Source organism: Denticeps clupeoides, chromosome 16 (assembly GCF_900700375.1).
Source record: "Denticeps clupeoides chromosome 16, fDenClu1.1, whole genome shotgun sequence".
Classification (NCBI taxonomy): domain Eukaryota; kingdom Metazoa; phylum Chordata; class Actinopteri; order Clupeiformes; family Denticipitidae; genus Denticeps; species Denticeps clupeoides.
Genome location: NC_041722.1, coordinates 16794158 through 16808180, shown reverse-complemented (window position 1 = coordinate 16808180; position 14023 = coordinate 16794158). Strand labels below are relative to the sequence as shown.

Below are 14023 nucleotides of genomic sequence, written 5' to 3'. Positions count from 1 at the left end.
ATAAAAACGCACGAACTGACCGGCGTCCACGTGATCGCAAAGCAGGAATTTGCAATGGCTGGCGACCGAGTAAACAATATGCCGTAAAGTACACAGAATGCATAATGCCATACAAACCATACTGCTCAATTACACGGGCCAGCTCACCCCCGCCACACTCATACATGCAAATCCAAATGTAGCACGTAATCTAACAACAACAACAAAATGTTTTAACAATGCAAAATGTCTGCGCCTGGCTTCAGCATGCATTATCAGTGGCAGCCTTTGGTATAATGATTATGCGCGTTGCGCTGCACGCAGCAGTTAAAATGGCCAGTGTAGGGGATGGGGTCCTGGGGGCCTTGCTTCAAGCCGCTCCCCTGCTGTGGGCCTGGGTGACGGAGGTCTCTTCGTCCATGTCGCGGAGCCCGAAAGTACTGACCTCTTGACCCGGCCTTCAAAAGCCCTTAAAGGTGCCCTCAGCGTCGGCACAGACTTTGAATTGGGGCATATCCATGTCCTCGTGGAATCAATCTGCACTGCGACAATGGAGGCCCAGCGGTAGATGGGTTTAACCCTCCCCAAAAACACCCCGTGACACTGTCTTTATTAACACTACGGGGGCTGTGGCCGGACCGCTGCAGGAGACATAGGCGCGCCATCGCTGTGGCAACAGTACACGCTCACATGGCCACAGAAAAAAGGAGGGGGGGGGGTCTAAATTCAAAATCAATGAGGTGCAAACACACGCGGAAAAAATTTATTTCATGCTAGAAAAGGCGTGTGGGGGGGGACTTTTACAGGCATGGAGGTAAACCTCCCGCTCTCCAGCGGAGGGCTACTCATTCTCTTCCAGGCTGCAAAAAAAGCAGGAGGTTCATATAAGAGCATCTCCTTGTCAAACCTTTGAGAGTAATTCAACTGACACTGATGAGAATCAATGTTCCTTTGAATGCATTACTTGGCAGAAGCAGCCCTTTTGTCCCTTAAACTCAGCCCGGCGAAAAATGATGCCCTTCGAACAATGGGGGGAAAGAGGTGAAAATACAGAGAGCGAGTGGGAGAGAGAAAGAGAGAGTCTTCTCCCTATTCCCCTCTCTCGGAGCCAAATGGATTCCAGGCACTTTATGCATTAATCAATCAATATCTCTCACTGTACATCAACGGCGCAACCAAGTTATGAATGACCTTTCCAACAACAACATATAAAAAAAAAGACACTTTAATGCACGTAAGACTGCTCCTAGCTTAGTAACTTTGGCCCCCGTTTTTATCACGCATGATCACACCCTCACAAGGCACAAGGCCATTAATAGTGCACTAAATATGACGAGGTTAGCCGTTGTTCAGTTTGCACATGGGGCAGGGGGTTGGGGGAGTGCAGCCCAGGAGCTGTCAGTCATGTCGACTCGGACATGCGATGGCCACGCGCCGCGCATTAGCGCATTACTTTCAGACGAATTACAATTCAAATGCTCAAAGAAAAAAAATTATAGTCGTATGTGTGTGTATATATATAATTTTTCTTTTTTTAATTAGTTTTCTCTATCAAATAAAGAGAAATGAGTCGGGATTCACATTCAGGAAGCAGGAGAGGATCTGGAAAAACTGCCCAAGTGCACTTTGTCGAACTGATGCTGGAGAGACAATTTAAAGATGGAATGAAACCTCACACTTAGGAGGTGAACGTCTGTGAGTCCCGGCCTATATTATATAGAGTGACCTGGAAACACGACAAAAGCTAAAAACTATTCTGCTGACGTAAAAAAAACATACTTTCCTTAATAAAATACCATATTACAAATTTTATTTGAAGACACAAGGCACATTCACTCCCAAAAGTGGAGTTTTTGTTTAATTAGGTGTGTTTCCTGAAGGCGGGAAACAGAAGGTGGACAAAAGAATATGCCTCTTTTCCCTTTTCTTTTAACGGGGTGAAATATGAGAAAATGGGGTGCACTGGGGGCAGAAGGGAACCCTCCCCACCCCTCCTCTCCTGGGCTCTGTTGAAGCGTGGAGGTGAGGTTCAGAGACAGAGTGGAACGGACAGGAGCTGACTGCGCTGAGCCCAGGAGAAAAGAAGAGCCCGGGCCAGGGGCACAAATTAATGCCATTGTGGAGGGGGTCCGTGCACAATGGGGCCCAAAAGTGACTGCGGAAGGCCCTTAAACAAAAGGGACATCGCTCTCTCCCCCCCTCCCAATTAGATTCTTCTTGGGCCTCGTTTTAACATGACAATGAAAATAGGGCCCTGTTTTTCCTAATTCCTTTCGGCCATATTATTCGCCACTGACACATGCGCCTCGGAAACAAAGCGCCCCCCGCCCGATTAACGTGCTGTCGGCCTGATTGACAGCGACCTGCGCTCGCATTGTAACACCTCCTGTGTGACTGTATCCCACCTCCTGCCCCCACATGCGTGCCCCCGTCGCTGCTTTTAGCATGCGCCTGAGGTATTCACCAGACACACTAGAGGTCCACGTGAGAAAAAGCCCACCAGCGACACGCTAGCAGACGAGGCAGGACTAGCGCGGGTCGGGGGGCTAAAAACATCGAGCAGATATTCCATTCTACACGGACGCATGTGAGATTCGGAGCAGTCCGAGGCCCGTGCGAGTCACAGGAAAGGGATGACACTGACCCCGTGCTAATCTCCCCGCCTCCCCCCCGACTGCCGGGCCACCCTTCTGAGACGTCATTAGTGACTGTTTGAATATTCAGATGACCAAGCGAGCAGGGGAACAAGAACAAAACTGCCCTTTGTGCCGATATAAGACATCTTGCAGCAGGGGCCATCTTTAGGCCCTGCACACAAGCTGGTGCAGATGGGGGTCCGTGGGGGGGCTACAGAATAAAAAAAAAAAAACATTTGAAAGGGGACGTAAGGACACCTCAGAGGAAGAAAACAACAGAAATGACGCTAAAAAAACGTCTCGCTGTGGCCACTGGTATCATGAACGAGTGGAGGAGAGCAGCGAGAGCAGCATCAGAAAAAAGGGGACCTTGCAATCACGTGTCCGTCCCCCTCGTTCCACACGTATCGACTCGATATTCGGGACGTCTTCCGCGTGTTTAACAAGCAGGAAGCGTGAAAATTGACCTTTGCCTTGCTTTCTAAACACTAGATTATTCGCTGTAAAGCCTCAGATTGGTCAGGGTGGGGTTTATCTGGTGCGGCGGCAACACACACACACACACACACACACACACAAACGTCCCCGTGCCTCTGTCCTTCTTTGTGCACGTAGATTTGTTTTTAAATGAAAAAAATATGCTTTATTAAGCCGCCAAGGCCTGTCCACACTGCCATGCCAAGAATTTCTGAATAATAAAAGAAGGGGGGGGGGGGGGGGGGGCGTATAAACCGCTGGAAGGATTGGAAATAAACTGTTTAACGGTGTGCAGGGAAGCTCATACCTATTGGTGCCGTCTCGTTTTTTAACCAGGATTTAATCAGTTCTTTCTTGTTGGTTGGTGAACAGTTCCTCCGAGTTTCGGTAGAGGGGTGGCGGAAGGGAGCAGAAAAGTCGCCTCGTTGAAGTCAGACGGCGAACCGGGTCCCCTGCTCAGACAACCACGCGGCTAAAATAATACCCAGTTGTCCATCGTTTTTTGGGGAGGTTTCTGCACCTTAAATAACACCGGCCGGCCGCCTCAGACACATTTCTCTGGCCCACACAGGACAAGGACAATCAGTCTCGTAGCAGCTATTAAAATAGCGGTGTCAGAGACGCGGCCCCGGACCAGACAAAAGAGACACTGTAAGACCTTGGCCCTTCCACCCGAGCAGGACAGACCACATAAATCTGCGCCAGTCAAGCTGTAGGAATGTCCCAGTTTGTCAAAAACAAATACCAGCTTGTGTTGGGTTGCCACTGGGCAGAAAAGGGCCTCACATCTGGTTAAACAGACTTCAGGGTCCGGCTTCACGCAGAGGGTGACAAGAAATTTCACACGCCTCTTCCCTTCAGCTTGAGATCTTTCTCTTTACACGAAGAAACTGTTCACATGCAGTACCCACAATGCACTGGGTCCACTGGGGGCAGCGGTTGGCCTGGTGGGTAACACATGCGATCGCTTTCGCTTTCGTTTGCTCGGAGGCGCGAGCAAGGCTCCCACCAGGCACGAGTGGCGGGATCAATCTGTGCCTCGGCTGGAGGGGCGCGGGCCACTCCTGGCGCCCCGAGAACAGCGTTAGAACTCCTGTTAATCACATCGGACTCACGTTGTTTTGGGTTTTTTTTTTTTTTTTTTTGCTCGGGGGAACCCAATAACTGGACGGAGCGCGAGGCGATGTCACATTGATCACGGGAGAATGAATAATCAAGCGAGCGGCCAATCAATGGCTCCCGAGCCGGAGCCACAGGTAAAGGTTAGCAAGGGTGACTGCTGAATTATTGCTGCTTGTCTCTGCCATGCCGTCTGCCTGACTGCTTCTAATTGATGTAGGCAGAAGGGGACAGCTTGTGGACATGTGCATAGTCTGCACGAGTGTGTGTGAGTGTGTGTGTGCACACTGCTCGGGCTTTCCAAACGAGCCTCAGCGGGCCGGACGTCAGGCAAATATCTCTGTCGAGGTCTATGCAACGTAAGGCTTTTTGGAGGAACAGCGGGAGAATGAGCGGAGCGGAGATCGTGGCTTTTCATCTGCACTCACCCTCTGTTTGGGAGCGACGGATGGGTGGGGACAAGCATGCTTATTAAGAACGACGGCTCCCGTCTCTCTCGCCTTTACCTTGCCTCAAAACGTTAGCGCACCAGCTAGCTCTCTGGCAGAACATGAAAGGCAACAACATCAGGCGAAGCAATCTAATGGCGCTTAAGAATTTATCGGCTCCCGTTCCCAGAATACCTGACGTTCACAAACAGGACAATCGATAGCAATACATCAGATCACACTGACCATGAGATCATAATGCTTCACTTGGTGACCGTCCAAGCCGGCCGAGCAGGAGGAACCGATGCAGCTAGTCCAGGTCTGAAGATGTGGGAGCAGAGGTGGGAAGGTGGAACATTTACAGACGTCTGCACGTGCACATTCACCTTGTAGGACGTTTACAGACATCTACACATACCTGGCGGTATCTAAACCATTAGCCCAGATAGTCTGACCTTCCTGCCTCTCGGCTTTTCCTCGGGACGGCATACTGACAGCTCCTCTCCTCTGTGCTCACTTTTGCCCTGATTGACACGGGGGGGGCCGGAGGTTTACGGCCGTCCCCCAGTAACCGCAGAGCCACTCATGCTCTCAGATTCACCACCAACTTGGCCCTACATGCCCCGAAATAGAACTCATTAGCACGTTTGGTAAGTACAAATGAGCTGACTGTCTCCTGATGGACTGTCTATCTGTTGGATCGGCTTTCAAAAAGACGCTGGCTCGGCCGGGGAGGCGCTGGAGAGGTGGTTTGAGGGGGCTGGTGGAAGGAAACCAATATTATAATGCGCAAGCGGCCCCTCTCATCCGCTGTCTGCGGTGCCACTCACCAGGGGACGAGCTGGGGCGGCACGATGACAGCAGATACCCCCGTTACACTCAAGAAACTCGCGCACGCACTCGGGAGCCCCCCCCGTCTGACCTGCGACCCGGTCCTCTCACCTGTCGGGTATTTAGGGTGCTCGGCACTTCACCACACGCTCATAAAAAGCGCAGAACTGTCTACGAAACAAAGAGACCCTTTTCCCAATAGACACACGTCGGTTTTTATATCCTCGGGACCTGGGGTTACAGGAATATGGGAGTGGCCCACATTACAATACCATGTTCAATTGGATTTGGGGAACATCAGATTCCGGGCTACTTTTTGTAGCTGTGTAAATGTGGTCCTCACAAGAAGCACACACACACACACACACACACACAAACACACACACACACAGAGCATGAATAGAGCTGCAGTGTTTTCAGCAATTTGTTTCAACAGGACGAGCCAGGGTTAGAATTCATCCTGCAGACGTCCATAAAACCGAAGAAAAGGGCTTTCTTGTATACGTCCTGGCGAGACGGCCACACCGAATCCTGCGTAACATGCACAGTGGAAAATCTATAAAGCCCCCGTTTCGGCTTTTTAATAAAAGGATCGGCTTCATTTTGTTGTTAATATTATTCTTATTATTTCATATTCCTCAAAATGAAAGGTAACGTATTTATAAAATTCCTGCCACGTTCTGTAGAAGACAAACAATTTCCTCTCCGTGTTCTGCCCTTCAGCGGGGGGATTAGAGGATGGCTGTCCAACGGGAGACGACCCAAAGCCCCTGGCTCTGATGGGGCCCTGACGCCCTCATCTTCAATAGCATGTCCACAATAACAGACATTATTAATATAATGCCTGGCCTCATGCAAACGTTCCCCTGGCCCATCTCGGCCTGGATGGTGGGGAGGAGTGAGGGGCTCTAATATCCTGTTTCGGGGGCGCGGGTTTACTTTGGGATTTAAATAGCGTGTAAAAAGGCAGGACGTTCCCGGGACGACTCGTGTCTGCCCCTCTCCTGCGGGCACCTCCACCCGCTTTTAACCCTGATCTCTAGCAGAAGGCCGGAACAAGACATCACAGGCAATTCTATCAGAACAAGTTTGGCCCAACTGATTGGACCAAAGCAAACATTTGATATTAGCTCAATCAACGAATTAGGTTCATTCTAGAAAGGGCTTTTTTTTTTTTTTTTGCACAGGCCTGTAAAAAGTAGAGTGATGCACTCTGGGTAAGGAAAGAAGGATGACTTTACTGTCCAGACGGGGCTGGTTATTAAGTGTGTGACCCTGGAAGTGCACCCCTTTTAGCAAAACAAGCGGCTGGGGTTTCAAATTGGATCTTCGCTATTAGCATGTGAGGTAATTCCGTGCATCCTTTAGCATAATTTCTCCCTCCCTCATTCTAAAAGCGCTGTTCAGGCATCTGTCCAATCGGCAGAATCCAGACCCCCTCGCGTCCCCTGGGCCTATCTGGGTTACAGACACTCACAGGCTCACGGTCCTGTTCCCAGCAGGCTCCTTGGCACGGAAAGGCGCACAATGCCCCGAGTCCGCAGTGGCGGCTTCCATCCACAGTCTCAGACACAGATTTCCTCCCGGGATGGGAGCCAAGCCTTCACAGGCCAGCGATCAAGGGGACGGCCATCTGTGACTTTACAGAAGATTTACAGCGGAGACTAATCCACACACACACACACACACACACACACTTCTCTCCCCCGCTCAGCACTCACTCACCAGACGTCACCACCCCTCCTAAAGGACCTAAATGCCCGCTAAAAGCCGTCCACCAGTCATCATCAAGATTTCACTTTTCATTTTTTCGCTTAAGAAGCACAGAAGTATGAGCTCAATTCCACAGCGTTTAAAATCCAACTTCAGTCTCTCAACTCCTCGCAGATGAGAAACCCCAATGTGTCACCCAAAAGTATGCCCTAGTGAACCAGATTGAGTTAAGAAGTGTCATTTAATGTCACTTTGACATGCCAAACCCGCAGACAGACAAGTCCCTGTGTGTGACAAGTGGTGCGAACAGCTCGCGACACTAAAATCTGTGCGAGTGCGTACACTCAACACACAACCTCTCAGCGATACTGTTCACCAACCACAAGCCTTTCAAAACACGCAGACTCCATCACCTCACTCACCGTCCTATCCACCATTTACGCACAACACCACAACAGCCACGGCAAAAAAATTGAATAACTTCGGCCTTTCCAACCAAAAGGAGCTACAACAGCGACACAAAATTCCAATTAGCCGTGTCCATGAATGTATAATAGAATAACTGCAAGAAGGATTATGGGCCTGCTACGGCGCAAAACTGGCCCACTTTGGCTGAATAACGCAGCATTCCCCATCAGAACATCAGCAAAAAAATATTCATAATGAGAATACAACTCTTCCATTTGCCTAATCAGTTTCCGCTCAAAACAGGGCAACAACGGTGTAATGATTTTTTTTTTTTTTTTTTTTCTCGGTTGTCATTATCACGTCTGCTGTCACACGCCACTTCAGAATCCGAATTATAGATCCTCATTCGCACTTTTACAAATGACCAGCAAATGCAATCTGACAGATACAAAACCCCATTCAGAAGGAGGCCCGGGCCAGCCCTCCCCGAGGGGTGTGCAGATTGAATGTGGCGCTTTTAAAGCGCTGAATACGGCGGGTAATGTGTGTTAATGCGTGCTGCCGGGGTTCGGACTCTGTCGGTGCTAATTGTTTCGTAAAGAACTTGGGGGAAGAAGTGCGGGTCGAGAGGGCGCCTCGGCTCTTCTCCCTTCATCTGCCTCGCCCCTCCACACACACACACACACACACACACACACACACACATTCGCAGCACATTACCCGCCGGCTGTACAATGAAGGGGGTCTTTTGAAAACAAAACTGAAAACACCACATTGATGCAGGGTGGGCTAAAGGAGAAATGGTACGGGTACAGTGATGAAGGGATTCTCTCTCTCTCTCCCTCTCCCGTGCTCTGTCTGTGCAGTGCGTTGGGATTGGAGCGGCTACGGGGAGAAATGTTCAGTGATATGTGTGTGTGTGTGTGTGTGTGAGTTGGGGCAAACGCCATCACACACACACACACACACACACACACACACACACAGCAGCCAGGGGAATTGCCGGTCCAGCTGACCCAGAAATCCAGGGCCAGTTTTGTTTTAACAGGCCGGGGAACCTTCCACCACTTTAGCAACCGTGCCTCGACCACAAGAAAGAGCCGAGCGCCTCAGAAGACCAAGCAGGGAGGAAATTAAACATTACACCAGGAGGGCGCCGCTGGACTGGGAGGTTCGGGGAGGAGGGGGGTCACGCAGGGTGGAACAAGAGGGCATTAAGAAGTGAAATAGTAGTTTGGAAGAGGGGGGGTGGGTGGAGGGGCGAGTTTGCTTGTGCTCGCTGATGAAAAGGTATGTTCATTATCGGCTTAATTCGATCAAGATGCTGGTGGTGTGTGGTTTGGGTGAAAAAAAAAGAAAAACGAAAAAGAAAATCTGCCATTCTTTATTACACACTTCATTTCATTTAACAGAGCTTTACGTATATATATAATAATTTATTTATATTTAGAAAAATACTGTAAGACCAACGCGAAAAGAGACACTTTGCACATAAAGTGCACCCTTTTCAGGGTCTCTCTTTCTGTGCCCAGTCCCCAGCACGTGGATGAAGTGGGAATCGGGGTTTGTGGCCCGATCAATAAGGCTTTACGCTCCAGTGTGCAGTTTGGTAAACAGCACATCATTAAATATTAAGAGAACAGTTTGTCATTTAAAAAAAAAAAAAATCATAAGCAGTGGTGGTAACCAACTGAATGTTAATCATCCAGGCTAATCTTTACTAATGTACTTAAATTTGGGGAGACATTTTACTTCACCACATTTTAAAGTCAATTATTTTACTTTTTACTACTACTACTATGGTCAGTTTACAACATAGTAAAATAATAAAGGTTTTATAATTAAACTAAGACTAAAACATTGTTCTTATCCAATTCTTTTAAAGCCAATTGGCGCTTGCCTTTAATATTTTGTACTTATGATCGATTTAATAACTATCAAGTTTTAGTGTGAGTTATAAATTAATGACATTGTACTAAAAGATTGCTGTTGCAAGAGTGACATTAGCAACTTTTCGCCTAAAAAGAGTTGATTGAGCAACAGTCAGGGAGGACTTTTTCTTTACTGGAGCAATAGAACGTAAGTGTGATGCAGGTGGCAGAAAGGGCAGAGCCACTGTCAGCGTCTCAGCAGAAAACAAAAGGCGACGGGGCGCTGGAGAACTGGAGCGTCTCGTCTGGCCCACTTGAGCTGCGGGGCTCGACTTACAGTACGCTCGGCCCGGTCCTTCATCAAGATCTCACAAACCGCGCCAGCTTCGATCTCCTGCTTAATCGCGATCGCTCTCCAGAGAAGCGATAATGCGAGGGGGCAATTAAATATATCAGAGGCCAAAGATCACCTGAAGGCGACCCCCCCCTCGGTGTCTGAAGCCCAATCCTCGCCAATTACCCCCGCCATTTTCCAAAAAAAAAACTTCACTTTTCCCCTCAACAGTCGCGAGCGGTTTGCTCCCGCGGTCTTGTAATGTAGCGGGCAGATGCAAAAGGAGAATGCCTATGTGCGTGTGTGTGTGTGTGTTCTCTGCCCACAGACACACGCCCACTGCAGGGGCCCATTACCTAACCTCCAGCCAGCCTCACAAACAAGGGAGTCCATTAACACACATCAAAGGTTAGCAGGGGAAATATATAAATAAATTAAAAATAACATCGGCCGGGGAGAAAAAATAGGGACAAAATCAGACTTGTTTGTGAACTCTAGCATACACCCCCCCCCCCCCCACCACACACACACACACACATACACTCCAAGTAACACACACACACACACACACACACACACACACACAGAAAATCCCCAAACCCCCAGCCTTTTAACCTAAGTGGGCCTTCCTCTTGCCTGTGCATGTTCGCTTGTCCACTGTACTATAGTCATTAACATATTTGGAGTGCAACAAGCAGAAAGCTTAATTGTCCTTAATTGCTCGGCTAAATATGTTCTCTAATGATTTGCCTCAGATCTGTGACTGCCTTTTGCGCAATTTCCCGGCCGCTGCCTTCATTATCCCTGCCTCCTTGGAACAAAAGCTTCCTCGTCTCCCCTCCTCCTCCTCCTCCTCGTCTCCACCCTCTCTCTCTCTCTCTCTCTCTCTCTCTCTTCTGCTCTTTTTAACGTCACGCTGGCGGGCAGGAGTCACGGCGATTAGAAAACCCAAAATTCAGCGCGAGAAGTGACCGCTGCCGCGCTCGACTCGGCCTGCGCCCGCGGGTCCTCGGGGGGGGTGCGGTGACCCCGCTGCTATTTGTTTGTTGTTGTGGCGGTGCCACTCCCTCGCCGAGACGTGCCACGAGGTCACGCCGTCCGTGATTAATCGGGATTGTCTACAGAAAAACACTCGCCATTCATCGGCTAACGGGGTGTAATATCATAAGCGGGAGACAAAAGCCTCGCTGTTGGTTGAATAAAGAGTAGTGCTGAATTTGCCAAAATGACAACGGTCAAGTGTCCGAAGGAACGCGGCCGCGCCCCCCCCCCCCCGGCCCTCGCTAAACACCTATTACCTTTTGGTGGTCTGTGGCCTCGTTGAAAGCGTGCGTTTGCACTTTGGCGCGTTTAAGAAGTGGGTCGCAGCCATTTCTTATTTTCACCTGTGACATATACGTTGCTGTCGCTGACATTTCAGAACGGGTCTCTCTCTCTCTCTCTCTCGTTCTCTCCCCCACCCAGTTGTGTCAACGTCTCCGGACTGTTTATCCAGCCGGGAACAGATAAGGCACGGACGCGCGAATAAACGCGGGGTTCCTGCCTCGCTCTCCTGATGCAGAAACGTCGAGATAATTTCCGCCGCCATGATGCTGGCCGTTTGAACGCAGGCCGCCGATTGGCCCGTAAAGAAGCGGACGGGCGAGTAGAAAGCGGGGCCCTCCTCCTACCTGTTTCGGCCGAGGGACACTTCCTGATGGTGAAGATGGTGCTGAGCTCCTCCTCCTCCTCGGGAAGGCCCTTCTGAAGGCGCTGCAGCTTGCGCAGGCTCTCGCTGCGCTGGTGCTTCATGGAGCGCACGTGCTGGATGAGGTTCAGCTTGGCCTTGGTGGAGTAGTTGCACAGGACGCAGTGGTAGTAGCAGGCGTCGCCCTCCACGGCGTTCTCGTGCTGCTGCAGGTGCTGCGGGACACCGGGAGAGACGGACAGGTCGGCTTTAGGCTTTCACCCACGCGGTGTTGCAAATGAACAAATCAATTACCAATCAGGGGTGTGTTGCCTAACACACACGGGCCTCATGTGTCTGCTTGGACGTCCTGAGTGAGAGTGTGTGTGTGTGTGTGTGTGTGTGTTGTGTCCGAATCCTTCTGAGTCAACGGCACAATAAACACAGGGCAGTATGAGATTGTCCCCGGAGACATATAGAGTGGGCGGAGCAAAGGACACACACCACCCGCACGCTGGAGGAACACAAGCACGTCTCTGAGGAGCCACACGCACACACACGGGCAGTGACGGAAGGGAACATTGATCCCCTTTCACTCAAAAGAAGCCTCTTGTCTCTGAAAAGGAAACTCCAAACATCTGCCTGTTTCACGCATGGGGCGGTAAATATTGATCACGGACGAGTCGAATGCTTCCCTTTCCCAGAGAACCGCGGTGAGAGGGAGGGAGAGCGAGCGGGGGATGTGTGTGTGTGTGATGAGAAGGGAGGAGGGTTAAAAAAAAAAAAAAAAGCATTCTGAAACGATCCAGAACATTCCTCAGCAAGGCAGACCCTCTCGGGGGGGTTTACGGACGAAAAGCCGCAACTCGAAGCCACATCTTACACCCCGCGGTGCCGAACCACATTCAAACCGCACGCGACCGGCCAGCGACGCAAGGCCGCAAATCAAAGCCCGGCCGTTAGCATCGCCGCGCGTTAGCCGCACCAAGCGGCCCGTCGCCGCTCTGAGGCCATCCAATAGAACGTCAGTCAGCAGTCAATGTATTTCCTCGTCCCCGTCTCCTCTCGTCTAATCCGTCGGGGCCGCCGTCTCCCTCACAAGATCTAACGTGAGGCGGGTCGATGAAAGAAGAGCTCCGTCGGCCATTATAGCCGGTCATTCCCGGGTAAAAACATGATGCACGCGTGCGAAAACGCATCGTACGTGCATTCGTTTGTGATTCAACTGAAGGGCAGTTGACGATGATGAAGTGTATTAATAATTACTGCATTTCTCTGTCCTAGTGGTCTGTTTTATTCACAACCGCAATGGCATCTGTATCCTCAGCGAAGGCCAAACCCACCCCCAAACCGACTAGTTTACATTTACGTTTGCGGCATTTACCAGACGCCCTTATCCAGAGCGGCTTACAGTCAGTAGTTACAGGGACAGTCCCCCCCTGGAGACACTCAGGGTTAAGTGTCTTGCTCAGGGACATGATGGTAGTAAGTGGGGTTTGAACCTGGGTCTTCTGGTTCCTAGGCGAGTGTGTTACCGACTAGGCCTCTTTACGCAGAGCGAAGCAGCCGTGCCTCGCAGTGCCGCAGTGCCTTTCCACCGGGTCCCAGGATGCAAAAACGTTCGATTTTTAACCCAATTAAGGCCACGTCAGGTTTAAACACCAGGAAGAGAGATATAATTTCAGCTTCCCCTGAAACGCTCCCTCCCCCACCTAATATTTAATTTTTGGCTAATATGGGAATGTTGTTTCATTTATTTATTTATTTTTCTAGGCCAACGTGTTGCATTTGGTGCATATCGCATTTCTCACTTCTGCACCTAAACTGTTCGTTAGAGCTTCCAGGAAGGGTGTGATGTGATTCTGGGGTCGCTTCTTTCTTCATTTGAAGTCACGTGGTATCAGCAAGTGGGTGCCGCGATACGTTTTGGGGCCTGCGGGAAGCTGCAGACCTTCACCGTAGCCCGTTTCTCGCCGCTTTTCTCGCGCCGCACAGTGCAAACGAGCCCGACGTGACAGATTTAGATTTACTCACCAAACCAACTCCATCACTTTTCCCAGCTGCAAACACCGACACAACACACTTACATTTACAGCGTTTACCAGACGCCCTTATCCAGAGCGATTTACAATCAGTAGTGACAGGGACAGTCTCCCTGGAGACACCCAGGGTTAAGTGTCTTGCTCAGGGACACAGTGGTAGTAAGTGGGATTTGAACCTGGGTCTTCTAGTGTGTTAGCCACTAGGCTACTTCACTACTGCATGTGAACTTACTACAACACTGTCCGGTCAGGGCAGCTCTCTCCACAACGTCTGAACACCGACGATAGCAAGTTCACATGAGGAACCCAAACACCTGACCTAAACTTCAAAAGCCGTTCCCAGCCGGTTAGAATGTGGAGAGGATTTTTTTAAAGCCATTATTTACAGCCCACCATAAAAAGGCCAGGATTTACACAGGAGTAAACCTGAGATGGCGCAGCTCCACCAGCGGCCATATATCACCCCAAACCCGGCCGCTGCAGACAGACCCGGACCCTCGCTGCTCTGCGGCGGAGTGC

The 14023-nt window shown here is 50.2% G+C and overlaps 1 protein-coding gene across 1 annotated transcript in view; it reads right to left on the bottom strand.

Annotated features, from left to right (window-relative positions):
- The window catches only part of zfhx3b (zinc finger homeobox 3b), a 119506-nt gene that overhangs the window by 46798 nt on the left and 58685 nt on the right, over positions 1-14023 (bottom strand). Inside the window, 1 exon segment of the mRNA XM_028955857.1 lies at positions 11467-11698. Within this exon segment, the coding sequence (XP_028811690.1) occupies positions 11467-11698 (232 nt within the window).